Source organism: Chlamydotis macqueenii, chromosome 4, assembly GCF_036417535.1.
Source record: "Chlamydotis macqueenii isolate bChlMac1 chromosome 4, bChlMac1.mat, whole genome shotgun sequence".
NCBI classification, from domain to species: Eukaryota; Metazoa; Chordata; class Aves; order Otidiformes; family Otididae; genus Chlamydotis; species Chlamydotis macqueenii.
Window position 1 is genome coordinate 54,111,182 of NC_141559.1, and position 27,357 is coordinate 54,138,538.

General features: G+C 40.8%; 2 protein-coding genes across 5 annotated transcripts in view; both read right to left on the reverse strand.

Annotated features, from left to right (window-relative positions):
- CRACD (capping protein inhibiting regulator of actin dynamics) overlaps window positions 1-11,194 on the reverse strand; it is a 132,422-nt gene extending 121,228 nt beyond the window's left edge. For 3 of the 4 annotated variants that reach the window (XM_086746070.1, XM_086746069.1, XM_086746067.1), the window contains exon 1: window positions 10,830-10,929. The gene's annotated coding sequence lies outside the window, so the exon portion shown is untranslated. Of the gene's footprint in view, window positions 1-10,829; window positions 10,930-11,119 lie in introns of those variants that run through there. The other variant, XM_086746068.1, reaches the window with a different exon arrangement.
- A 5,145-nt stretch (window positions 11,195-16,339) lies between these two features.
- Window positions 16,340-27,357, reverse strand: part of CEP135 (centrosomal protein 135) — a 45,147-nt gene continuing 34,129 nt past the window's right edge. Inside the window, exons 22-25 of the mRNA XM_086746968.1 lie at window positions 26,809-27,011; window positions 18,636-18,740; window positions 18,069-18,215; window positions 16,340-16,818 (exon numbers count right to left, since the gene is read on the reverse strand). Coding sequence (XP_086603094.1) covers window positions 16,797-16,818; window positions 18,069-18,215; window positions 18,636-18,740; window positions 26,809-27,011 — 477 coding nt within the window. The 3' untranslated portion in view covers window positions 16,340-16,796. The remainder of the gene's footprint in view (window positions 16,819-18,068; window positions 18,216-18,635; window positions 18,741-26,808; window positions 27,012-27,357) is intronic.

Consider the following 27,357-nt stretch of genomic DNA (forward strand, 5'->3'; position numbering starts at 1 on the left):
TAAATGACAAAAGTTAAAGCCAAGTCAAAGAGTTTTGTGGGGTGTTTCCCCTGTTACCTCCATTTTCCTTCTGTTTCCTCATGGATGAAGCAACTTCATAGTCTGAAAGTGCTGAACTTAGAATGTTCAAAAGCTTTAAATTATGAACTCAGTATTGTATTGTATCCTAAATTGCACAGCACTGCCAAGCTACAGTGAATATTAAAAAAAAACCCTTGACAATAGGATTTTTTGGTTTTGTTGGGTTTTTTTTTTCCTTTGCGTGCTAGAAAACAAGGTTGAGATTTGGGGTTTGTTTCAAGAAATCGGAATCTAGTCCAATCTCCTTCAAAGGCAGTTAGGATTATCTACATTTTTAAAATATCTTATTTTAAAATAAAGTTTTTCTGAAAATCCTAAACATGTCAGTTGAGGTATTTAGAACATTAGCTGTGTCTCAAAAACAAAAGTGTTCATATTTTGACTAACTCATTCTGGGCTATGAGGCCTTCATGGCCCAAGTAAAGAAAATGCATGAAGCGTAAAGTGCATTACAGACAGCATCTATAAAGAACAGGAAACATCTACTTGACAGCCTCAGACTGACCCAAAAAAAGCAAAACATTGCACAAATGTATCCAGTGATACACAAACACACATGATATGGCACCCAAAACATTACTTAAAATCATTATTATTCATGAGATAAGCACCAACAGGTTAGAGAATAGAAAAACTGAAGCTGACTTAATGGGCAGTTAGGCAACATTTTTCTTCTTGTTTAGAAACAAAGGCTTAATTTGCCACACAGTAGTCATGCTCTGCTCTGGAAACCAAATGATTCATTTCCTCACAAACTTTTCTAGCGCAGTCAGTATTTTATCATCAGTATGCTTCACGGAGGCTCTATCCGTCCAGATCTAGACGCAGATCTACAGTATATAAATATTTGTAATTTATAGAACATATCTTTCTCTATATACAAAATAGAACATATAGAATTATGTTCATTATTATATCTGTGCAATTAACTGAAGTAGAGGCAAGCTTAAGAATGACACCTTCTAACAGCTACACAACATGAAAAAAACGGTGCTACTAAAGTGGAGGAACTCGCATTAGTAGTTTGCATATGGCAAAAGTAATGAATTGACATTTGTAAGAGCTACACAATAAAAGATCATAATTAGATTAGACACTAGGGAAAAGATTTTTACACTGATGGTTGTAGAGCACTGGAACAGGTTGCCCAGAGAGGTGGTGGATGCCCCATCCCTGGAAACGTTCAAGGCCAGGTTGGGTGAGGCTCTGAGAAACCTGATATAGTGGGGGATGTCCCTGCTCCTTGCAGGGGGGGTTGGACTAGATGACCTTTGAAGGTCCCTTCCAATGCAAACCGTTCTATGATTCTATGATAACCAACAGCAGAGTCCATGATGCAATCTGTAAAGAACTGACTGCATATATGTAATGGAGAGTCATTGCTTGGGCTTTTGTGGGTTTACTGCCGGGACTCCATTGTGTATTACAGGATACTCTTACGCTTGCCACATGCAATATAGTTCTGCAAAAAGAAATGCGCATGACAAATTCAATATGCAACTCAGTTGTGCGGCTGGGTAAAACTGAGCCAGTCTAGTCCCCAGAAGCACTGGGATTAGACACCTGTGGACAGTTGTGCCCTGTGCCACGAGTGAGCAGCAATACCAAAGAGTGTACATCTCAGAGAGCCAAGGTTCCCAAAGATCAAAAGTGGCCAGTGAGACAGACTGGTGACTGGGACACACAAGTCTTGATGGGAAGAGTCAACAGTGCAGAGCACCCTGGAAGCAAGGAGGATGTTTTTGTCCTGTTTGGCAGAAGTAGAGCCATACATGAAATTATCATAAAGACACAGTCACTGATTTTGGGTGTCCAATTTAAAACGTCTATGCCTGCTTTTTTGAGACTACTTAACCCTTTCTGGTTATTTACATATTTAAAACACAACTGTCGACTGCAGTCAGAGTTATAATGTTAAGCAATTCTATTAATTGGACTTAATTAAAATTAGTTAGAAATCCTAACTGAGGCACTGAAGAACACAGAATTTAGGACCCCATGTGAACAGGTTAGTTTAAGTGATATAGCTGTACACAGAAAATCCATGAAGATGGAAAGGAAAGTCCTTTACCAACAACAGGAGTTTCTTCAAGGTATATAGCCTTACATGCACATTCACATACCCAGTGTATGTATGTGAACAAATTCTTCAGTAAAAAAAAACCCTTTGACTCCAACACTACCCATGGGTAGCACACTCCTTATCCCTCTGTGTCTCCATGGAAAACAAGACTGCCTTTAAAATTTCAGTTCCAAAAATCAGTTCTTAAAATGCTATCATACTCATTGGCTTGAAATGATTCAGATCATCTGCTGGACCATGCAGGGCCTGAGAGACAAAAACTACTGTTTGATGGTCTGGTGCTGGATGAACCAAGTCTCAATAATTTATGGACAAAAGAAGAGGTGAGGGAGAGGGATAAAGAGGCATTCCCACCAAAATATTGGACAGGACATCCCATAATCAAAAAACATTTAAAAACTGACCCCAAAATTGTGATCAACCTGCCATCAGGAGTACACACAGTCCAAAGCCAAATGTAACACTTGCAATTTGTGTCTACTGCCATGTTCACCTAAGTACGCAGTCCTGAGTATAGACCTCTGTCTTGTCCAGTGTTGACAAAACATCAAGTGTAAGCCAAGTAGAGTTAGGAGAGTATGTCCTCCAGTCCTCAGTGGACCTATCTCCAGGTCAGCTGCCACTCATCAAATCTAGGACAATACTTGCAAAGCCTGGCTTGCAGTGGACTATTAGATGAGATATTTCTCCTGTTCAGTGTGACAGCTGAAGAACCAAAGCTACAGAGGGTGAGCTGCAGGAGCTCTATTCCTGCCCAGGAGAACGCCCCTTTGCTAACCGGTCACTGCTGTAAGGAGGAAGAGCTATCCCATGCACCTGAAAATGGACAATGGTTGTCACAAATACCCCAGAAGAGAATCTGAGAGCCACAGAGAGATGAAATGGCATCATCCTGTACTGGTTTTGGATCCAGACTACAGCAAATTGAAGGTGATTTCTCAAACCAGTCAAGCTGCAATTTGTAAATAACCACGCTGCAGATAAAACGATGCAACATGCGACCTAGCAGCTGATGCCACTGTCACCATTCTGTTTGACAAATAAAAGCATTCGGCATCCTGTCAGAGTCACAAATGGATTTTCATCTTCTCTGTCACTCTGACAATGTACAATAGTTCCACAAAAACACCTGGGCTGAGAAAAAAATTACTTCAGTGACCCTCCTGGCTTACAGCTCAGCTACCTCTTCCTGACGCAGCCTCTGGTTGGAAAGGCTTCTGAGAAGTGCCAGGAAAGGTGAGCTTCAAGGCAGTGGGAATCCATCCTTTAACTGCTGGAAAGAGTGGTCCAGCAGGCAAGTGTCCAAGGGGACACAATCCCAGGCCAAACACAACGTGAAGAAACATTTGTGTGCTCCAAAGCTTAGCGACATTTTTTTCCCCCATTTTATCTGAGGAAATACAATCGCCCAAAGCAAGCAGTTTGTCAAATATCGGGTGTTGGTATCAGGATACCAGACCCCAGTCACTCGTGACAGTGTTCAGCAGGCTGTGTGGGTGGCTGAGAGATTAATCTAGCCAAAAAAAACCCAGAGCAGGGTTGTTTAGTATAACCCACCCTTGCGCTGTCAACAGGAGATGCTGGAGCAGAGTGGTTGGAAAGAACACCAAAAGCCACGTGTACGAGCAGAGGGTAAGAATAAGAAAAATCAGCCTCATTTTTTCCTTAGCAACTTACTCTGACAGCTCTGTGAAGTCCGAGGACAAGATTTCTCCTCAAAAAAAGGTATGAAAAAGTGCCTTATTATGAAAAAGTGTCTTATTTGCCACTAGAAGCAGAAATGGGAAGCAAAAGCTCTTATCTTTTTATCTTCTCAACATAAGAGGCAGCTCCTTTTCATGTCATTTGCCAGAGGTGGGGAGGTACTAATGCTTCACACTGGTCTAGGTGGGAATTAGGACCTGATCTTTTATGTACATCACCATTACACACTAAATAAAAAAAAAAACCCCAAAATATTTTTAAAAGTCAGAATTGCAATAACAAGCCTTAATTAGTTTTGGTGCCTTTAGCTATGCTTTTCATTTGAGTGAGTGAAAAATGTTTTAATTAAGCCGCCTTCTGCCTCAATTTCTGCAGATATCTTCCTGCTTCCGCAACAAATGCCACAGACGCTAGAGACCACAGCTTCCTTCAGCACACAGCCGTGATTCACACTGAGGGCAGATGCACTCTGCGCATTTGGTGAAGCTTGGGTTATGTGAGCAAAAGAAAATTAAATAATACCATTAAAGATTGAAATAAAAAAAAAATGCATGCAAAGAGGCTAAATCCTTACAACGGAACTTTGGTTCTGGCACGTCCTTTCTTTCACTTGCAAACTCTGCAATCCCCTATGTCAAAAAAATTAAAAAGGAAAAAAAAAGTGCTTCTTTTGCATCTTTTATTTTGCACACCCAAGCAGGAGCATTATGGTGCACTATGGTCTTTACATCCCCAGCGCTGATCTCTGTTATCTGAGATAGCAGAACAGCTGATTGCAGTAACAGGTTGTCCTTCTCCACTTGAAAAGACCAAGAAGTCACTTACGATGGATCTCCCAAAGCACAAATGCTAAGAGTGCTTTGGGAGCATAGCTGTGGGCTCTCAGCTAAGGTTTAGAAGACTGTGTAACCTTCAGAAGAAAGACTGTTTGCCATTTTCCTCCAACCTTTAATTACTTTTTTCCCACAGTCCCCAACATGACTTTCCCAGTTGTGTGATTTTATCTCCCTTGGCACTCCGTAGTCTTCTCCTTGCTTTTGCAATCTCAGTTTGCAATTTTCAAAGCTTCTAGTATACTGGGAGTCTCTGCAACCTGACTTTCCACCTACTAGCTTACTCTGTATCCTGCTCCTTACCAAGTTCCAGTCATCTGCCCCAAAATCTTAGCTCCCCTTCATATTTTTCATGTCATGTCCCATTTTCATGTACTATCCTACTCATCACACAGCCCAGTTTCTTGTGAATCTGTACCCCTGGTCTCCAGTCCTCCTCTTCCCTATGTCACTTGGATCTCAGGTTCCTCCCAAAGCCACCCGGCCTTTGACCCCTCACACTTTCTGCCCAAGCACCAGCAGAGGAACCACTATGAAATGAGAGAATGTCAGATTTGATCCTAAACAAGAGATTACAGGGGAAGTTCTGAGCCGCTCCACTCACACAGCTGCTCACTCTGGAGATGTCACATACAGGCAATCCTACCAGCCACAGCATTTGAGAGGGGAAAAAGGTACAATCTGGTCGACATCAGGGAGCATAGATTTTGAGGATTCGTAAGGCTAGAAGAGACCTCGAAGAGTGATTTTTTTTTTTCCACCACACTGCTCCAGAAATAATTCAACTATATTTATGTTGTTCCTGACTGATATTCAACCAACTTTTAATGATGCTAAAATCCCCAAAGTCCCAATTCAATGATCTATTCCATTGTTCCAGTTTCATTAATGCTGAACCCATTATGTATCATCTGGTTGAGCACAGGCATGGAGAACGTTGCTTCACAGCAGCTTTGTGACATTTAAAAGTTATCATGTCTTGTTCACCCTGCCACTCTTCTTTCTTTGGGGCTGAAACAACTCCAGACCTTTCAACCTTCCTTCATAGGCCACGTTGTCTAAATCTTTAATTATTTTCATTCCTTTCCTCTGGATTCTCTCCAGTTCATCCACATCTTTCTTGAAGGGTGCACCCCAACTGGATATGATGTTACAGCTGAGGAGGACTGCTGCATGGAATGGAAGTATCATGTCTGGTGCGTTCCATGTTGGTGTCCTATCTACATGTCGCAATACAATGTTTGTCTTTATTGCAGCAACTCCTCAAGTAATCTACCACAAACCATAGCTCTTCTAAAGAATTACCAGCCAATCCCTTCCTTATACACTTGATAACTACAATATTTTTGTCCTGTTGAATAACTGAATTTTGATTCCGTCTCTAGTATACTCACAGTCCCACTCTGATTAGATGTCAACTGCACAGGTAGCAAGCACCACTGAGATCACTGTTGAAAATACTCTGCAGTACTGGGTGTTTGAATAAGCATGTAACCTCTCATTTTATTTGCTAAAGTTTTCATGGGTGAATGTGTCAAAACTACAGTATTCTGAAGACATAAGACAGAAGAGTTGGGCAGGCTTTCATGAAGATAATAAAAATGCAGATCTTGGACAACAGGACACTGTCTTAGCAGGATCTAGAGCCTAGATACAAACCAGAATGGCAATACCATGTTTCCAAAAGGTCTTAGGATTTCTAATTTTTTTTCAACAAGATTAAAAACTATTAGCCTAAGTCTCAATTAATCATTTGGCTGAATTGAAAAAAAAATTAGCCTGAGTCATACAGACATGTGATGAACTACAGCCCACACGGTTAAAACTTGGCAAAAAGTTATAAGCAACAGAAAAGAGGTTTTGCAATGGGGAAGACAGTTCAATTTTTTTTGGCAGATGCTGCTCAACCCAACTATATCACGTGCACGCCAACAGATACCCACAGATACTATGAATTCACATGGGTTTCTATCCCTGCTTTTGTCTCCTGGGCCAAACTGTTCTACAGATCACTGTAATGGTACCAATTTTTTTTTTCTTCCTATGCTAAAGAGTTTCAAATGTGACCTTATTAAAGGCCACAGAGAAAGACAGCATGCTACTTTGAAGAAAATCAACTTTCTTTGAACAGCAACATGAAAGTCAGCATCTTGTACGCTTCAGTTCACTTGTGTTCTTTTCATCATGCTCCCTCCACATTTCAGCTTAACAATAAATGTAATCTCTTACGTGCAGCATCCTCCTACAGAAGCCTCACCACAAATCACTAGATTGAGCTGCTTTATGAGGCTGCCCAGGTCTGACTGCTGACTGCCAAAACACGCTGAGTCATGGAAAAGGTGTTCAAGCAGGTTGGCAATGCCCACAGCATTTTGCACACCTGAACACTAATGTGCAAGGAAAGCTTTTATTTATTGGATCCTTTTCATATCATTTTTCTTAAGGCAATAAACGTGAAGAAAATAAAGCTTGTATATGTGTTATCATTAAAATAATAAGCTCAAACATTTCAATGCGCAGTTGGGATGTCAAGCATTTGACTTAACTGATTTGACTACATGTGTTGGTTATCACAAGTGAAGGTAGTCAACAGAAAAGTCATCACTACCCTCGCTTAGCCACGTCACCCAGTCTCCTGAACTCAGATCAGCTGAATATGACAGTATTTTCTTAATTGTCCTAGTTAGAGGCATGAAACTTGTATTTCTGTAATGCGGCACACAGCATGCATACACAAAGGAGAAGCTGAACTATATTTAAAAATGTATTCATGTACTTTATACATTTATAGTAGCATCTGAATCATCTTCACTTAATGTGTTGCACAACTGCAGCGTCAGCCAGGGTAACATGCAGCAAGATCTTTACATTTTTCTCGCCATTGAACTTAATTAACAAATCACTGTCATTCAGTCCATGCATTAGCAGTACTAACTAAAAACTGTTTGCTACAAGTCAATTTTATTTCTTTGTAGGATTTCATCAATTGAAGTGTAAATGCTGAATGTAAAGTAAGGGTAAATTATGTACACTTCTGAGAAAATATATTTTAGTTCTTAAACAATGAAATCATGTGGTATGCAATGCCGAGAATCAAAAGGAGTGAAAATCCCTTCCGGAAGTGATTGGAAACAATAAGCCTATGATCTACAGAACAACTCATTGTTTCCTAAGGACAGAACTCACAGAGTCTCCATGGAAACAAGCACACTTTTTAATCCATCACTAATTGATTTAAATAATAGATAATAAAATAGACTTTGGGCCCTCCAGTGGAAGCACTAATGTAATTAAAGTTAACACTGTAACTTTAGGTTGTCTTCTATCACAGTATTCAAAATTGATGAATTCTGTTCTAATGTGCACTTCATATGACTTTATCTTACTGAAATCCATGGGATCCATGGCAATACATAGGTGTCCCGAGCATCTCAATATTGACATCATGCTGACGGAAGCTTTACGCAACTATATTGCCCTGAGTCTGTTGACTCTAAAGATATCACCTGTACTTTTCTAACATGCCAGTAGCAGGCTTATCCGTATTTGCTACAACTCTCTTATTTGGGCCTTTATGGAAAAAAAGACTGCATTGATTTTGTGTGAGGGAAAAAAAAATGTATCTCCTAACAATCAGAGTCAGCAATTTTTTAATATGAATAATTCAGAATATAAAAAAAAAATCTTCTTCTTCTTTTGGCTTGTGAGGAAAAAAATCAAACTACAGTCATTTAAGCTTACGCTGTCTATATAAAAATTCTGTTTATGTTAGACTTCCTTGTAAAACAACAACCAAATACATTCATATTCATAAACTCATCATCACATTTCAGTCAACGCTTATTATGCCATGTATTTCTTAGTTACAAAGAGCTTACCTGACACATCTACAGTAGGAATATATTAAAATAACCCTAAGCTACCTTACTCACACAGATGTATCAATCTTCAGTGACTGAGATACCTGGCAAAACAGTATTCAGAGGGACTGAGAGGCAAAGCAGAAGAAACTGCAAAAGTTATTCTTATTGCTGTAATCAGAAGTATGAAACTAAAAAGGCTGCTTTTCAGTATTTGCAATTAAAATGAAACATTATTGCTGAAGTAACAGTCTCTTTTAAAACTAAATATATTTTGTTTAAGTTTTCAGGAACTGGATGTTAAAAAAAGGATTTTACCTAACGCCTTACCAATTCACCACTGCTACTACCTGCATAACCTCACAAGATGTCAGACCAAAATAAGACCCATAAGGAACAAACTTAGAAAAAAAAAGAAAGAAAAAAAGTCAATGTCTTAGCAGAGAACACAGCAAGACATTCATACTCTACACCAACCATGTCTGCTACCAGTGCACTTTTTAAAATCCCATTATACAGCATATAGGAAAAAAAATAACCATTGCTCAGAAATGTGAAGCAATTCTCTCTAAAGTGCAAGATTGCCCAAACGGATGTTTGGAAAGGGTCCTTAATTTTAGGATAGGATGCTCTGCTGAGAGATGTTTTCCTATTGGAGAAAAAAGACCCGGTAACAACCAGCAGCAATCTCTTTGCTACATGCCATATTTATTAATAAAGGTTTCAAGGTAACTCTTGTAATCATCATCAAACTGGGTCATAAATAAATACACAAATCACTTTCATGTAAAGTTTTGATACACTTCACAGCATCAAATTCAAGCTCATTGTTGCAATGAAACATTCAGAACCAAACAGAGCCTCTAACCTGATAAACCGACAGCAGCCAAGGAAGAGCTGGATTTGTCAGTTTGATGAATTCCTGACCTGGATTCAAACCACATAAAGGAAGCTATATACGGAACTGCTAACTACTGCCGACGGTAAAAAATATCCATGGCTGTGTTGAAGAAGCTCGCAGCAACATTTATGCCCACTGATTAATGTTTTGATATAGTTAAAAGGCCTAATTGTCTAAGCAAGGTGCAATTAGAATTATTTTGGTGACGGGAATTTCTTGCCTGTGCATTACTAAATACCAACTGAAATTCAGTCCTGCCTCCAATGCTTCATCTTTAATCTGTTCGAATACAGATTGTCATAAATATAAATTAAATGTTAATGTATGAAATCTGCTACACGTTCCTGCTGTTGGGTAGCTTAAATAGCTCAGATTCCAAGAAAAGCGCTCTTCTCATGCAATTGCTGTACACCGTTTAATGTATGTACAGAATATCTGTTTGGGAATAGAATAAATTACATTATCAATGGATCTATTATTGGCAGAATCTCTGTTATGAGGCCTGTGGTCACGAATGCCTTTTTCCTTTCACAGTGCCCCCCTCCCCCATCCACCTGAGAGCAGCTCACTTTCAGTGCCATTATTCTCGGGCACATTAAATTTTCAGGACGCACCGTCGTGGCTTCCAGGTCTCTGTTTACCCCTTGAACTGTGGTTTTCACAGGGCATTTTTACACTTAAAAACGACCGAGTAGAGGCAAAATGACGTTTAGTGGATCACAAGTAGAGAGACACGGATTTGTAATTGACTCGTGGAAAAAAAATGATTAAAATAATAATAATAAAAAAGAAACCCTCATTCGTTAAAAAGCTGTATTATTGGCACAGAATAGATGTGCACCGTTGTCATCTCCGTCTCCATCACCAGATGTTTTCCAGCTGAAGAGGTTGTGCCGGACACCCAGTTCCCACGCAAAACAGCATTGCCTCCACCTTACCTGCTCCGGGGCCTGGCCAGGGGGCCGGGGGTGCCCGCTGCCTTTCGGCCCCCTAAAAGCGGCGGCCGCCGCGGCCCCGCGGGAGGCGAGGGGCGTCCGGTGCCAAACGGCTCAGGGGAGCCGGAACAAAGCGATGCCGCGGCGGAGCAGCATCGGCGGGGAAAAAAAAAAAAAAAAGGAAAAAAAAAAACAAAAAAACAAAAAACAAACACGTCTTTCTGACAGCTCCTGCTTTTCAGCGAAGCCGGATGAATGCGGGACTCCGGGGGAAAACGCTAACAAAGGAAAAACAGAAGGGAGCGGAGAGAACCAGCCCAGCCCTTCAATTCCCCGGCAGCGGCGAAGCGGCACCTTCCGAAAACCACCCGCGCGCCTCCTGACACCTTTCAAGGAACAAAGGCAGCCGCGCACCGGTAGGCATCTACTTACATGCGGTGTTTTGTCGGGCGGCTTCCCCGCGCACGCCCAGGCCCGCCCGTCGCCGGCGGCAGGGAGCGGAACGGCCCGGCAGAGCGGCACGGACACCGCCGCGCCCCCGCGCCCACCCGCGCCTTCAGCACAATGGCAGGCGGCCCCCCCGAACCCACCGCACCCGCCCTCCCCGCACGGCCGACACTCCCGAGGCGCGGCGAGCGCGGAGCGAGACCGCAGCGGCGTCTGCGCGGGGTGGGGCGGGGGTTTGGGGAGGGGGGGAACGAACACGGACGGCGGGGTCCTACCTGTTCTCCCTCTCCGCGCTGCCGGGAGGGACGAGGCAGTGGATGCCGCCCAGCCCGGCGGATGCTGGATACCGGCCCCGCTCACAGGCGCCCCGCAGCGCCTCAGCCTCTCCCCGAATCACAGAATCATGGAATGGTTTGGGTTGGAAGGGACCTTCAAAGGTCATCTAGTCCAACCTCTCTGCAAGGAGCAGGGACACATCCAACCAGATCAGGTTGCTCAGAGTCCCGTCCAACCTGGCCTTGAACGTTTCCAGGGATGGGGCATCCACCACCTCTCTGGGCAACCTGTGCCAGTGTTACCCACAGTGTAAAAATTTTTTTCCTAATATCTAATCTGAATCTACCTCCCTCTGTTTTAAAACCATTACCCCTCATCCTATCACAACAGGTCCTACTGAACAGTTTCTCCCCATCTTTCCTGTAGGCCCCCTTTAGATAGTGGAAGGCCACTATAAGGTCTCCCTGGACCCTTCTCTTCTCCAGGCTGAACAGCCCCAACTCTCTCAGCCTGTCCTTATAGGAGAGGTGCTCCAGCCCTCTGATCATCTTTGTGGCCCTTCCCTGGACCCTCTTTAACTGGTCCATGTCCTTCTTATGTTGAGGGCTCCAGAGCTGGAGGCAGTACTCCAGGTGGGGTCTCGTGAGAGCGGATTAGAGGGGCAGAACCCTGCCCTCACCCTCGAACCAGTGTCCGGCTCCTTTTCTTCGGAAGGAAAGGGGATGAGGCTGGATTGATCCAGATTCAGCGGGATCCCCCGTCCCGTCCCCCCCTCCCCGATGTTCGCACCCTTTAACAGCTCATCACAGCCCATTGTGCTGCCCAAACAGGAGAGGTCTGCACTCCGGCTCTGAACTCTGATTTATTCTCATCTCACAGCAAGACTGAAGTCTGAATCCAGCGTCTGGCTAGCGCTATAACCAGACAAATATTTATCCCCTTTATTTCATAAAAAATAGGAGGAACTACAAGAAACAAACCCAGCTGTTCCCCATCACAGCAGTGCAGAAAATAGCCTCCCTTCTTTCTCACGTCCTTAAATTTGTATCAGCTCTTCCAGGACCCCACTCTTCCAATTCAGCTACCTACACCACAATTAAATCTGTGCCAGACATTGGTTTCTCAAGTTCCCAACGGAGAATGCAGTAAAATCAGATGATGCACTTAGTTCCACCCAGACTCTGCCACTTTTTGAACCAAAATTGCTTATGTGATTCATGAGCTTGCACAGGTAACTCAGAAATTAAGCTCATGCTCCAGACCTAGTATTTAGATGGCTGTTAAGTATATTGACTGCTATCCTTACATTAGCAATTACATATATATATATATTTATATCCAAAATATATGGATACAAACCACCTCAATGACCACAGCCGAATTCTGCAGCACTCCTTTGAAAGATGGAGGGGGTTTGCTGTTTTGCTTTGCTGCTATCGCAGCACTTACACATTTTTCGGCAGTAGGCTTGGGTGGTACAGATAGAACACTTCCAAAGTAGCCGCCAGAAAAAAAGGTGAGTCCAGCCTTTGCCAGTTCCTTTAGAGCGGTCAAATCGCTCAATTATGTCAGACTTTTCTCGATAAAGGTCGATCTTTTCACTTTCCTGGAGGAGAAAATATGCTAAATGAGATTTTTTTTTTTTTCCTTAAGAACCAACGATTTCTGCAAAGCGATGCAGTCACAAGCCTCAGTAGCAAAGTGACGGATGGGCCTCAGGAACATGTGGCTTTATTAATAATTCTTTCCCTTCGAGTTTATTGGATGTATCTAGACTTTCTATAGAGAAACCTAACCTGTTAAGCATGTGCCGTGCTCCCTAGGAAAGACATAGGCCCACTAGGTGGCACAAATGGACCATTTAAAACCAAGATTTGCCACCATGCCATTCTAGTAAGTTTAGGCAAACGCTTTAATTCCTGCCCCATCACCTTGAAATGGTGAAGGACGCACCACTGACAAACCTGGTGGAGCAACTCTGCTTGGACGATGCTGAGCTAGCAGCATGCATAGGTGGGATAGGCAACCATCATGCGATAAATTCCCAAACTCATCATCTATCTGAGCTCTAATGCAGGTAAAATGGCAATGCAATTATTTTTATACTTACAAATTTTTAAAAGTCAAAGATCACAATATAGATAATAAGTGACGATGTCGCTACAGATGGATAGGCCCTTATGTAATCACACTACCGTTCGGAAGATTTCCCAGAGTCACAGAAGTGTGATCCCTCTGGAAAGCGTCCACTCCAAGCTGCTGCTGAAAGTGGGGTCAGCTGCAGCAGGCTGTCCAGGACTGTGTCCCATTGGGTTTGGAATACCAACGTGGACGGGGACTCTATAAACTCCCTAGGCAGCCTGTGCCACTGTTTGACCACTCTCATATTAAAAAAAAAAAAAAAAACCCACAACATTTTCCATATGTTTAAATGGAATTCTCTGCATTTCAGTTTGTGCCCGCTGTCTTTTGCACCTTCCCTGGAGACCACTAGGAAGAGAGAGTCTCGACTTTTTTCCTCCCATCCATCAGGTATTTATGTACATTGAGATGATCGCCCCTGAGCCTTCTCCTCTCCAGGCTGAACTCCCCCAGCTTGCTCAGCCTCTCCTCACGTAAGAAATGCTCCAATCCTTCAACCGTCTTCGGGGCCGTTTGCTGGACTTGCCAAGAATGTTCACGTTGTATCGGGAGCCTTATGGAAGACATGCCATTTGGGGAATTAATAATCTTGGGCAAGCTGTGTCGTAGTGTGCCACGCACTGGAGGATGTTCTGACAGAGATAATGTTGCAGCCCGTCAGAAGCGATATGGTTTTCTTGCCTCTGTGGCGAAAGCAGTGCTGATAGCCCACCAGCGTTTTGGCTATGGCAGAAAGGTGCTTGCACAGCACGAAGGCTTTCTCTCTTTCCCCGTTTGGCTAACAAGATAATTACATTGGAGGATGAATGGTAAGGTCCAGGAATTAGTGCTGCTATTATGATCTTTACAGTGCCCAAGAAGGGCGAGAGGATGAAATGAAACCGAAATGTCTGTATACAGAGAGCTAAAAGACTAGGGCACCAAAACTGCACACAGGTGGTTTCTTACACTGTTAGCAGAGAAATAGAGGACGTATATAACTGTCCCAAAGAACGGCTTAAAAAAAAAATAGTCTGTGGTCATATGGCTTCATTTAGGAGTAACAGCATATGAATAAGTCAGACTTGCCACATGTGCACCAATTTCTGTGCAAAATATTTTAAATTGAAAGACTGAAGCTCTATCTTAACCTTTTGTAATTAGCATCATATAAGAATCGCTGTTTCTCAGATTGAAGGTGACAAAAAGGAACAAACTGGGTCTTCCAACTGAACCTGAAAATTGCTTATTTGACTTTAGGTTAATTACCTAAATTTTAGAGACATACTGCAAGACTAAAAAAGAAAATTGATTCTAAGAATTTATTAAAAACACACTATTATATGTTTAATTGAGCAATTTAGGTTTTAATAAAAACTGTCTTTTTATTCTGTCCAGATTCCTGTGCTTCTGACAATACACTTCGTTTGTTTTGCAGAGAAACAGCCCAACAATTATTGCTTCATCTTTATTATTTTTCCCCCATCCCCAACTGCAGATAACAACAGACAACTTGAGTATTCGGACTTTTCTTATGATTTAATGTCTGCACTACTCTGCTTTCAACTCACCTCAGCTGAGGACTAAAACAGGTCATGAGGCTTCCATGATCTTTTTGTCTTCCAGAAGATGAGGACAGCCAGCACAGAAGCTTATTGGAGAAGAGTCCAGGAGTAATTTCAATATCCTAACTCACATAAGGGTTGTTTCGTATATGACATGTATGGTAATCCACAGATTTAAATCTTTCACAAATTTGTGCTTGTTTTGTACTTCATGAAACAAAATACTTGATTTTAAAGCCACGTTGTATAAATATTACTTTTCTATTATTCTAGTCGCTTACAAAAATGTATCTAAACCAGTAAGAAGATAAAATGACAGCTCCTACGACAGTCCGAGTATTAGTAATGTTATAGGTTTTAGAAAGCTGCACAGGCTCTGATCACTAAAATACTAGTTTTATTACACCATCTGTGCTCAACGATCTGCTAATTCTTCATAAATGGTATTCATGTAAGAATAACTATTAATAAAAGTGTTATGCTTTTAATTGTAATGTAAAAATATACATTTTTGATAAGATGAAACAGTATTTTCAATAAAATGGAACACTTGCTCTTTTTTAAAAAATTCAGATTCCAATTTAACAGAGTTTATATACCAAAAAAAAGATATTTAAAAGTCACCGCTGAAGACATCAAGAACAGAAAATGATTTCTTTTCTCATTCTTATTGAACTGCTTCATCTGGAATAATTAATATCAATTAGCTTCAATGGAAACCACTGACTTAATTACAACCAGTTAACACAGTAGTCTTTATAATTTCTAAGTGTAACAATCTTAGTGCAAAATAGACAAAATCTAAAAGAAAAAAAAAATTTCCCATGTCATTTAATATGTTGTTTACACCTTAGAGATGCTTGTAATGTTAGCTGGTAATCACAGGTTTTTTATTCAACGTGAGGCAAGCAAAACGCTACCTGTTGGCCAGTGCAAGGATGTAGAACAATACAGCCTCGCACTGCTACTAGTCTTCCGCATTGCACCTACGAATACACACACTGTCAACCTGAATGGCATGTAATTATTAGAAAACTGCATGTTCTTGAATAGAAGAATGGTTTGATATACAATTATCTGCATAGATGGACTTCAAGAGCATATAATAAAATTGTGATTGCTAATCGCATCTTACGTCATAGTCTAAATTTGAAATGCTCCTCTGCTAAATACACCAGATGTTTTAAAGATTAGTCCTCACTGCCTTTACCTAACGTGTGTCACAACATAAAGGTTTGTGTCACCTCTCCAACAGCTTGAGCTCAACTGTGTGAAGGATTCTAGGTTTTGTTCTGATATTTTAAAACCAAAATTTGAAAAATATCTTTAGATATGATTCAAAAATTTGAATATAAAATACTTTAGAATTAATTTTACAATATTTAAAAGATTTCAATACATCTTAAAAATATCATTTTTCTCTTCACTTTTTATTTAATATTGTGATAGGATTTAAAATGCAATTTCACACAAAGATTGAAAACAGGAGATGAGTAGTTGTTAGATGACAAAAACATTAATAAAGAATAATTTATAATTTTTTTTATTAAGAAAGAGTACAGCAAACAAAATACATTCACAAAACAGATAATTAATACTTTTAAATACCACAAAGAATGCCCTGTAAACAGAAAACACTTGTTAAAAGCCCAAACTCAGGAAATCATCACGAGTATAAAACATACACTGGCTCAGCATTTTTAAGACAATCATGTATGTTATTCTCCTGTTAACTCACACCAAGATGAACAAAATTCTGTAACCACAAGCAAACAGAAATAATATATAAATAAATACAAGCAAACAGAAATAAAATGAAAATAAGAGATTGTCATATCAAGTACTCATTTCCTTCTTATAATGTTCATAAAATAGGAACAGAACTTAGCCAGCCTTCATACAAAACCCAAACAGCTGGGAAAAACCTAGTCATTCCAGTCAGCTGGAAAAGTAGAATTTTGCAGAGTTGCTTCAGTTGCTCAAGTACTGGTTATTCCCTGAAGCTCACACTTCTGGTGGAGAAAGAAAAAAAATTCAAAATAATGCTCTCTATTATATTTTACTAATTAAAATTAGGATAAAAGGTAGTAATTAGATTTAGCCTCCTCATATTCTCTTCTATTATTCCTGAATATCAACTATTAGCATATTATCTCAATCAAAATGTTGATTTGCAATATAACAGGGTTTGCCTAATGGCTCACCAGTAAAGCAAACATCACAACTGCTGTTTCATCCCCTCTATCAATATCTCATCTGCAACAGTTTTCTTTTTTTTGCTTTGTCTACAAACTCACAGTGACAATGGGGATCATGCCAAACCGACCTCATTTCCTAGGAAATTTGTGGTTTGCTAACAAAAGTAAGCTTAAGAACAAGCCATATGTAATTACCAACAAAAATTAAGTTTAAAATCTTATCAGCTTGGAATTCAGTTTCTTAGAGTTTAGCAGTTGATAGTTAGATTAATGAGCTGTTATAGTACACTATATAGCTGTTATAGCATACCTGTTCCTAATACAATCACTGTTTATCTCTCCCTGTCCTTCTGCTCTTCACTGCAATTTATTATGCAGTATAGGACAGACAGGATATAAAGTCAATAATCAGGCCCGTAACACGTAACAGACATGATCTAAAATAACAATGATCTCTAAAAGAATAAAAATGTCAGTGAAAATGAACAGGATGATTTTGATTTCTTTTTTTATGGACCCTAGTGACCACAATCTTAGACATTCAAAGCATTCAAGCACTAACAATGAAAAATGCATTAATTATTTTCATGCACTTGTTTTGGAGACAGTTTCATCTAACGTGCGGGGTTCAAATGCATTTCAGCTGGATTTTCTCCTGTAGAGTGTCTTTCTTTCATTGCTATACTTGAGAGAATTTCATGACATTTCTCTTAATATGAATCATTTGTTTTTTGTAGATAACTATTAGCAATAATAAATTGGCAATATCTATTTGGATATAATTAATGGCAATAGTAAGCAGGCGATAAATATTTGGAAGCTGTCAGCTGATGCAAGACTATTAACAAAAACAGGAATGGGAGTCCATTACATTATATGGTCTTCGGAGAGCACTTTGCATCTATTGTTTGCAATCAATATTTTATAGTAGGAGAGTCAACAAAAGAAGAACTTAGCACCACCTAAAGCATGTACGAATTTCATATATTTAAAAAAGTATTATTTAGAAACAAATTAAACCTAACACTTAAACAGAAACAATCTGCTACAATCAAATTGCTTACTTTTCCATTGCTGCTTGATCGGTTGTCCTTACAATGGTACGCTCCGGAGAACGTGAGGGAGACCTTAATGTTGAACTGAGAGGAGGTGAAGCACGTAATGATGATGTCGAGAGACCGTGTCGACGCATTTCCTGAACTGCACGCTCTCTACCAACAGACAGCAATTTCAGTTACATAATGCTTGGTTACCGCAGGAAGTTAAAAGTAAGAAAACTTAACTTTTTTGTCCATATTTTTACTTGGTGATTTTCACAGTACTTTGCAAAGAGCCTTGTTTCCTTGTAATGTCTTTCTTGTTTCTTTTCTTCTTGTTTTCATGAGAAGGGATTTTTTTTTTTAGATGCAATGGAAAACTAACAAAATTTATGCAGGAATTCAGAAACTGTACAAGTTTGTTTTTTTTTCTTTTTTAATTAAGCAGTTCTCAAGATGAGAATATTAGATTTTGCCTGACAATAGGAACATAATTTTCCATAAAAGTTCCTGAGTATTGAAAAAAGCAACAGTTTTTAAAGTGAGAAAGAAGAAATTAGAAGAGTCACCTCTCTGAAAAGAACAGCATCTTACCGTTCAAAGCGTTCAGTTGTCAGTTGCATTTTTAAAACATCACAGTCAGTCTGCAGCTTTAAAACTTTATTTTGAAGTATGGGAACCTCTCTATCATAGCTGCTTCTAAAAAAAATCATGAGAAGCAACAAGGTTTTCTTTGAACACTGTCAGCTAGGAGCTTAGACGAATTAGAGCAAGATAAAACAAATACAGATACTGAACACATTCTTTCACACAGACCAAATCAAAGACAAATTAGGAGTGAGAGCCTTGTGAATGCAACGGAATGTTTCTAGAAGAACCTAAGGTGAGAAAGAAGTGAGAAGCTGGCAAACCTCTCACTACATCCTTACTACAATACATCATGTTCTTTTTCACACATGTAAACACAAACATATTTTATAAAAATAGACAAGACAATTAAATCATTAATTTATCAATTTACTATTCTCTGTTGCAATTAGAGATGATCTTTATGTGTACACTTAAAAAAAAGAAGGAAAAAGCAGTAACTATCCACAAAAAAATACAAACATAACACATATGGCTTCAGTAAAAATTATACCAAGTAGGCTGGAAGTACCTGGCTAGAAATAAACACAACTGAATCAAATTAAGTAAAAGCTGTACTAATGCAAGCTCAGACCAGCAAAACCCAGAATCTGAAACCTTGTCAACTACACCCTTGGGGTTTGGGCCCAACTGTTTCAACCGCAGGAGTCAAAATGAAAAGCAGCCTTGAGAATTTTGAGTAACATAATCAAATATACTTCTTAGCAAATCATCAGCTTGAACAACTCAATGTTTGGTTGCAAAACACCACGAATTGCATTATAAAGCAAGCAAGCAAAAGAAAAAAAAAAAAACAACCACAAACTACTGAGCGTAAAATAAGTTGATTAAACCAGAATCTAGACAGCTATGTTATTCACAGAGTCTTCAAAATTAATATGAAGTGGAGTGCTCAAAAGTCACTCCTGCAAAAGCAAAGATACACTAATTTACTGCTAAAGCACTGGACTTGAATTATGAAAAACAAGTCCCACTCCTGGTCAGTCACAAGCTTCCTGTCTGGCATCCACTGGTCTCTGACTCCAGCAAGATGCAAACTACTGCACAGATTTGATCCAAAAAGAAGAGCAGAATAGTTTTTCCTGTGTTTCCTGTTCACCAGTAAAATTCCTAGAATGGTATCTTGATCTAGTACATTGAGAACACACGGAGAAGACAAGGACTGGCTTTCAGTGATACCTTATTCTAAGTCATAGAATAGAATCATGGAATGCTTTGGGTTGGAAGGGACCTTTAAAGGTCATCTAGTCCAACCCCCCTGCAAGGAGCAGGGACATCTCCAACCAGATCAGGTTGCTCAGAGCCTCATCCAACCTGGCCTTGAACGTTTCCAGGGATGGGGCTTCCACCACCTCTCTGGGCAACCTGTGCCGGTGTTCCACCACCCTCAGTGTGAAAAATGTCCTCCTTATAACTAATCTAAATCTATCTCCCTCTATTTTGAAACCATTATCCCTTGTGCTGTCACAACAGGCCTCGCTGAAGAGTTTGTCTCAATCTTTCTTATAAAACCCCTTTAGATACTGGAAGGCCATTATAAGGTCTTCCTGGAGCCTTCTCTTCTCCAGGCTGAACAGCCCCAACTCTCTCAGCGTGTCCTCATAAGAGAGGTGCTCCAGCCCTCTTATCATCTTTGTGGCCCTCCTCTGGACCTTCTCCAACTGGTCCATGTCCTTCTTGTGTTGGGGGCTCCAGAACTGGATGCAGTACTCCAGGTTGGCTGTCATGAGACAGAGTAGAGGGGCAGAATCACCTCCCTCGACCTGCTGGCCACGCACCTCTTGATGCAGCCCAGGATATTCTTGGCCTTCTGGGCTGCAAGGGCGCATTGCCTGCTCATATTGAGCTTCTCGTCCACCAACTCCCAAGTCCTTCTCCTCAGGGCTGGTCTTGATCCATTCTGCGCACAGCCTGTATTTGTGCTTGAGATTGCCCTGGCCCATGTGCAGAACCTTGCACTTGGCCTTGTTGAACTTCAGGAGGTTTGCATGGGCCCACCTCTCCAGCCTGTCAAGGTCCCTCTGGATGGCATCCCCCGCTCCAAGGTGTCGACCACACCACACAGCTTGGTGTTGTTGGCTGACTTGCTGAGGGTGCACTCTATCCCATTGTCCATGTTGCCAACAAAGATGTTAAACAACACCAGTCCCAATACCAACCCGTGTGGAATGCCACTCATTACTGATCTCCACTTGGACACTGAGCCGTTGACAACAACCCTTTGAGTGTGGCCATCCAGCCAATTCCTTATCTACCAAGTGATCCTCTGTCAAACCCATGTCTCTCCAGTTTAGAGACAAGGATGTCATGCAGGACAGTGCCAAATGCTTTGCACAAGTCCAGGTAAATGACATCAGTTGCTCGTCCCTTATCCACCAATGCTGTAACCTCGTTGTAGAAGGCCACCAAATTTGTCAGGCATGATTTGCCCTTAGTGAAGCCGTGTTGGCTGTCACCAATCTCCTCCTTATTTTCCGTGTGCCTTACCATAGTTTCCAGGAGAATCTGCTCCATGGTCTTGCCAGGCACAGAGGTTTGACTGATGGGCCTGTAGTTCCACGTGTCTTCCTTGTTTCACTTTTTAAACATGGGGGTCCTTTTCTAGTCAGTGGGAACCTCACCAGACTGCCACGACTTCTCAAATATGATGGCTAGGCAACTTCATCTGCCCTGAGGACCTACAGATGCATCTCATCAGGTCCCATGGACTTGCACATCTTCAGGTTCCTTAGATGGTCTTAAACCTGCTGTTCTGCTACAGTGAGTGGTTCTTCTTTCTCCCAGTGCTTGCTTTTGCCTTCTGCAACTTGGGCAATGTGGCTAGGGTCCCTACTGGTGAAGACTGAGGCAAAAAAGTCCTTGAGTACCTCAGCCTTCTCCATGTCCCACGTAACCGGGTTTCCCATTTTCCTTACAGAGAAGGCCCATGTTCTCCCTGGTTCTTCCTTTTATCCCCGACGTACCTATAGATACTTTTCTTGTTGCCCTTGACATCCCTGGCCAGATTTAATTCTGTCAAGGTCTTAGCCTTCCTAACCTGATCCCTGGCCACTCAGGCAATCTCTCTGTATTCTTCCCAGGCTACCTGTCCTTGCTTCCACCCTCTGTAGGCTTCCTTTTTGGTTTTCAGTCAGTCCAGGAGCTCCTTTTTAATCCATGCAGGCCTGGAGTTTTTGCCTGACTTCCTTTTTGCTGGAATGCATCCCTCCTGAGCTTGGAGGAGGTGATTCTTGAGTATTAACCAGCTTTCTTGGGCCCCTTGTCCCTCCAGGGCTTTATCACATGGTACTCTGCACAGCAGATCCATGAAGAGGCCAAAGACTGTTCTCCTGAAGTCCAGGGTAGAGAGCTTCAGAGTCCTTCGGAGTCCTTCAGAGACAGACATATGCTTTGATGATGGAGGTAAGAATTCAGGGCCCAATATCATTATTTTAAAATAAAGAAAGAAAGCAAACAGTTTTGTGAGTTCTGATGTTATTCCATGTCAATGACATTTAAACAAAATTAAGATCATTAAGCAAATAACTAAAAAATTAAAAAATATTTTAATTTGGAACCTCTATTCACAGTAATCATAATCTATTACGATGACATTATTATATGCTATTTTTTCACAGGACTGTTTCACAGTAGGTACAGGTACCTCTCAACAAATAGTTTAGCTATTCTATAGTCTCTGTTTATTTAATCACTGTAGAGCCTCAATATCTCATTTACTGCACTGTCACCCAAATAGCACTCTGACTAACAAAACTATTCACTCTTCACAGAGCGCAAAACTCTAGCAATTCACAAGCTAAATTTAATTTTGGGAATCCTTCTAAAGTCAGAGGTGTTAGTATCATTTTATAAATAGAGTGGAAGCGCAGGCACAGTAAGGCCAAAACTGTAAATAATGTCCAAAAATATTGACAAGCAACTTTTGTCAGTTAGAACTGAAATTTTGCCAAGTCAAATGACTTTTTATATGTGGCAAGACACAAAAATAATTGTCACATACTTCAGTCACAGCTGTGAGCATTTAAAGTTCCTGTTCTTTATACTGCAATTACTACTAACTGAATAGCAGAAAATAAGATATATATACAAATAGTTCTCACAGCTGAACATTTGCAACATGCAGATTCTTTGAGATAAACAGAGGAAAACAATTCAATAGAATAGCCACTGTTACTCCAAGAGAACATTTTCCTTCTTCCTGCAATATCCTATCCTATTAACAACACAAATACTGACATGTGCAACAAACAAGAAAGGAATCTTACAATGTGTGCAGAATAAAAATTGTGAAAAAATTACTACGAAGTTATTTGAACAGGGTTTTATAATGTTTGTACACAAAGAAGCTCTAGTTCAAGTTAAATTAAAACCTCCTTCCTTCCTTTTTTTTTTTCCCTTTCCTTTAACTTTCATATTTAATTTCATAGTCAGGACATTCCATTAGTTTATGTTGTTTGTATGCAATTAACTTTTTTCCCCCCAAGTAAATAAAATTCAGCAATTCTGTTGTCGTGGTTTTGTTAGTGAGGGGGGACCTAAGGTGGTAGCTTCTGTAGAAAACTGCTAGAAGTTGCTCCCCTTTGTTTAGTGGACTCAGCTGGGCCTAGAGCGGACCTGCTGCTGGCCAAGGCCGAGCCGATTGGTAGCAGAATGTCCTGTGATAACACCTCTGCGATAACGTATTTAAGAATGGGAAAACAGAAAAAAAAAAAGAAAGAAGAGAAGATGTGAAGAAGCTGAGGGGGGGCAGAGGTGCAGAGGGGGAGGCGCGAGCCTCATGGGCCTTGCAGGCCCTCACCCTCTGGCCTCTCGCCAGGCGGCCGACTGGGCCCAACTCGGTCCAGCCTGGCTGCAAGAAGTGGAGAGGAGATGAGAAGTGAATAAGATGTAAAAAGGATCCTGAGAGGCGTCTACCAGCCTGTTGTGAGGAACGGCTGCAGACACCAAGGTCAGTTCAGAAGGAGGGGGAGGAGTAATGCGGCTCCTGGCCAAGATTCCCCTGCAGCCTGTGGTGATGACCATGGTGGAGCAGGTTGTCCCCCTGCAGCCCATGGAGGTCGACGGAGGAGCAGAGATCCACTTGGAGCCCGTGAAGGACCCCACACTGGGGGAGGTGGATGCCTGAAGGCGGCTGTGGCCTGTGGAGGGCCCGCTGGGACAGCTGTTCTGAAGGGACTGAACTCCGTGGAAGAGATGACCCATGCTGGAGCAGTTTCAGAAAGGACTGTGGCGTAGGGGTGGGACCCCACAACGGAGCAGGGGAGGAATGTGAGGAGTTCTTCCCCAGACCATGAAGCAGCGGCGTGAAACAACATGTGATGAACTGACCACAACCCCCATTCCCTCTTCCCCCCTGTGCTGCTCGGGAGGGGAAGGTGGTAGAGATAATGTTAAGCTTGGGAAGAGGGAGGGGTGGAGGGAGGTTATCTTGTTCTCTGTCTCATTATCCTGCTGTTCGTAGTAATAAATGAATAGTTTTCCCCAAGTCGAGTCTGTTTTGCCCGTAACGGTAACTTTAAGGATTTCTCCCTGTCCTTATCTCAAACCTCGAGCCGTTTTTCCTTATATTTTCTCTCCCTGTTCTCTCGGAAGGTGGGGGGAGTGAGAGAGAGAGACTGCATAGTCTGGTCCTGATCAGGGCTGAACTACGACAGCAATGAGTTCATAAAATCACAGAATCATTACAATTGGAAAAGACCTCTAAGATCATCAAGTCCAACCATCAATGCAACACCACCATGCCTACTAAACCACGGCCTGAAGTGCCACATCTGCAGGTTTTTTGAACACCTCCAGGGATAGTGACTCAATCACTTCCCTAGGCAGCCTGTTCCTGTGCTTGACAACCCTTTCCATGAAGAAATTTTTCCTAATATCCAATCTAAATCTCCCCTGCCACAACTTGAGGCCATTTCCTCTTATCCTGTCACTAGTTACTTGGGAGACAAGATCAAGACCCATTTCACTACAACCTCTTTTCAGGTAGTTGTAGAGAGCAATGAGGTCTCCTCTCAGTTTCCTTTTCTCCAGATTAAACAACCTCAGTTCCCTCAGCTGCTCTTCATAAGACTTGTGCTCCAGACCCCTCATCAGCTTCACTGCCCTTCTCTGGACATGCCCCAGCAACTCAATGTCTTTCTGGTACTGAGGGGCCCAAAACTGAACTCTGTTCAAGGTGTGGCCTTACCAGTGCCAAGTACAGGAGCATGATCACTTCTCTACTCCTGCTGGGCACACTATTCCTGATACAAGCCAGGATGCTGTTGACTGTCTTGGCCATCTGGGCACACTGCTGGCTCAGTTGAGTTGCACAGGGGCGAGTATTAATGTAGTCATCTACAGATTCATTGAGATCACTGCTACTTGAAGTGGACCATTGTCAGTAATAAGTTGCAGCCTCTACACAAATCAACCAAAAACATTTTTCTTGCATCTTTGTGTCACCAAGTTACAGACAGCTTTTAACTGTTTAGGTATGCTATATTCTGTATCTCATACGGAAGCATTATCTGTCCTTTTACCTTCCATATGTTTTCTTTCTCTACCTCAGTGTTTACTAAGTGGGTGTATCTGTTTTTCTTTTTCTGAAATTCTAGTTTGACTTTACTTTGCACCAACGCATACATTCAGCTGCTACTCCTCCTTCTTGCTATTTAATCCAGAGATACCACTACAGTCACTGGCTAATGTATCCCCAGGAGAATTATCATGTCATAACGACACATACGGAAACTTCAAATTCCCTGCTCCATATCATAAAGAAAATTTTTTAAATCCCCCACTTCTCTCATACATGAATTTTATATACAAAAAATACCTCCCCCTTACCTTCATTGTTCCAAACAGATTAATCTTCTAAAGCATGTTAAAAAGTTATTTCTACTCTAGGCAGATGCACAGCATAAGAAGTTGCAGTTGGCTATAATGGAAAGTGCTGGCCACATTTAGTATAGGTGTCAGGTTCTGTTCTGTTTGTATTTCAAAGGAACAATACATGATAAAGGACTTTTTCCTTAACAGTTAATAGCAGCAAAAGTATTTTTTCTTTTTTTAAAGCACTATGACATCACTATTGATTATGTGATTCTTACTTTAATCAAAGTAAGGACAACAGCCATCTTCAGTGTGTAAGCAATTCACATTTACCATGGATTTAATCTACTTGATATTTTTTGTAAGCAATAAACACACGTTAAAATTTTACTTTCAATTTGGTTTGAGATGCTTGATGAGTCCACATTGTTCTAAAGGAGTTAGGAATTCAGAATAAACTCCAATATAAGAATATAAAACATAGTTCAAGACTAAGAAAATCTGTGCTCTCTTAATAATTAAACTCATAGTTAAACTCTTCAAAGTCAAATAAAAATATAATGCTTTGCTTAAAAAGCAGAGTTGAATTAGATTGCTCCCTGAAGCTAAGAAGAAAATCAGAACCTGTGAGAGAGGTGCTTATATATTTTGAGAATTGATGCACTCTGATGCAAAGGTTAAATATTTAAATCATACTGCAATGCATACATACATTTGTAGATGCACTCAACAGCTAAAAAAATTACAGATTATCATGGTTCTCTAATGGAAATAATGTCCAGTAATGTCTGTAACAGATCAGCTACTTTGCATGAGGTAGTCATGTCCACAAAGAGGCTCAGAAGGAAAAGATTTTAGTGACTGCACTGAAAAGATGGGAGAGTTATATCAGACAAGTCAGCTTCTGGAAAGGTATCACCTCCTGTGCCTGACTGATGTGAGAAAGAGTCATGACCAACAGAGAAAATGAAGCAAACTTTCTGGAGTCAGACTGGGGACAAATCCAGAGAGGAAATGAATGCTTATTCTCAAGACTGTCAAAACTCAGCAGGGTGTTCCTTCCTTGTAGAGTAGGTTTCCTTTGGAACTCCTGTTTAAGTTTACTGCTTGTGCTAAACTGATTTCCACCAGAGTGTTGATTAATGAAAGCGATAATATGAAAGATCTGTAAAGAAACTTTAAGTAAACAAAAAATCTGATCAGCTATACTGAACATTAAGAATTTGACTTTGCAAATAAGTGTTGTCACACAGAAGAAGTTTCTTTGTAAACCACACAGAACACAGATACACTTGTTAAAACTTACAGTTTGCTCTCAGCGAGTGTTAGCTTGTCTTTCAAGAACTGAATTTCAGAATCTTTCTGCTGGGATGTTAAATGGTTCTGAAATTCTTTGTCTCTACTAGTAGTCAGCAACGTTTCAAGATTCTGAACTGTAAGTCTCTCACTGGATAACTGTTTTTTCAGCAACTCTGCTTCTGATTTTATGTCTTCTAATTCACCTAGAACCTAGGGCACAAATTTTTTACGTTATTAGTATGTTTGTTTATAAACACAGAGTTCTATTTCATGAAGAGTTGTTACAAAAACTGAAATGATTGGAAGTTTCATAAAAATGAACAGGAAACTAAGCTCACAAAAAAAAATTTAAAGTTTACAATTATTTAAAATTGCACTTAGTTAAAAACTATTCAAGCTGTACATCTGTTAAATTTTTATCAGGAGCTGCATTACTGAGTGCTGGAAATGCTTAGGTAAGTACCTGGAACACTAATTGGCTTTTAACAGTGGTAGGCTTTTGCACAAGTACAAAAATAGTATTTATTGTACTTCATTCAGTTAAACTATGTCAGCT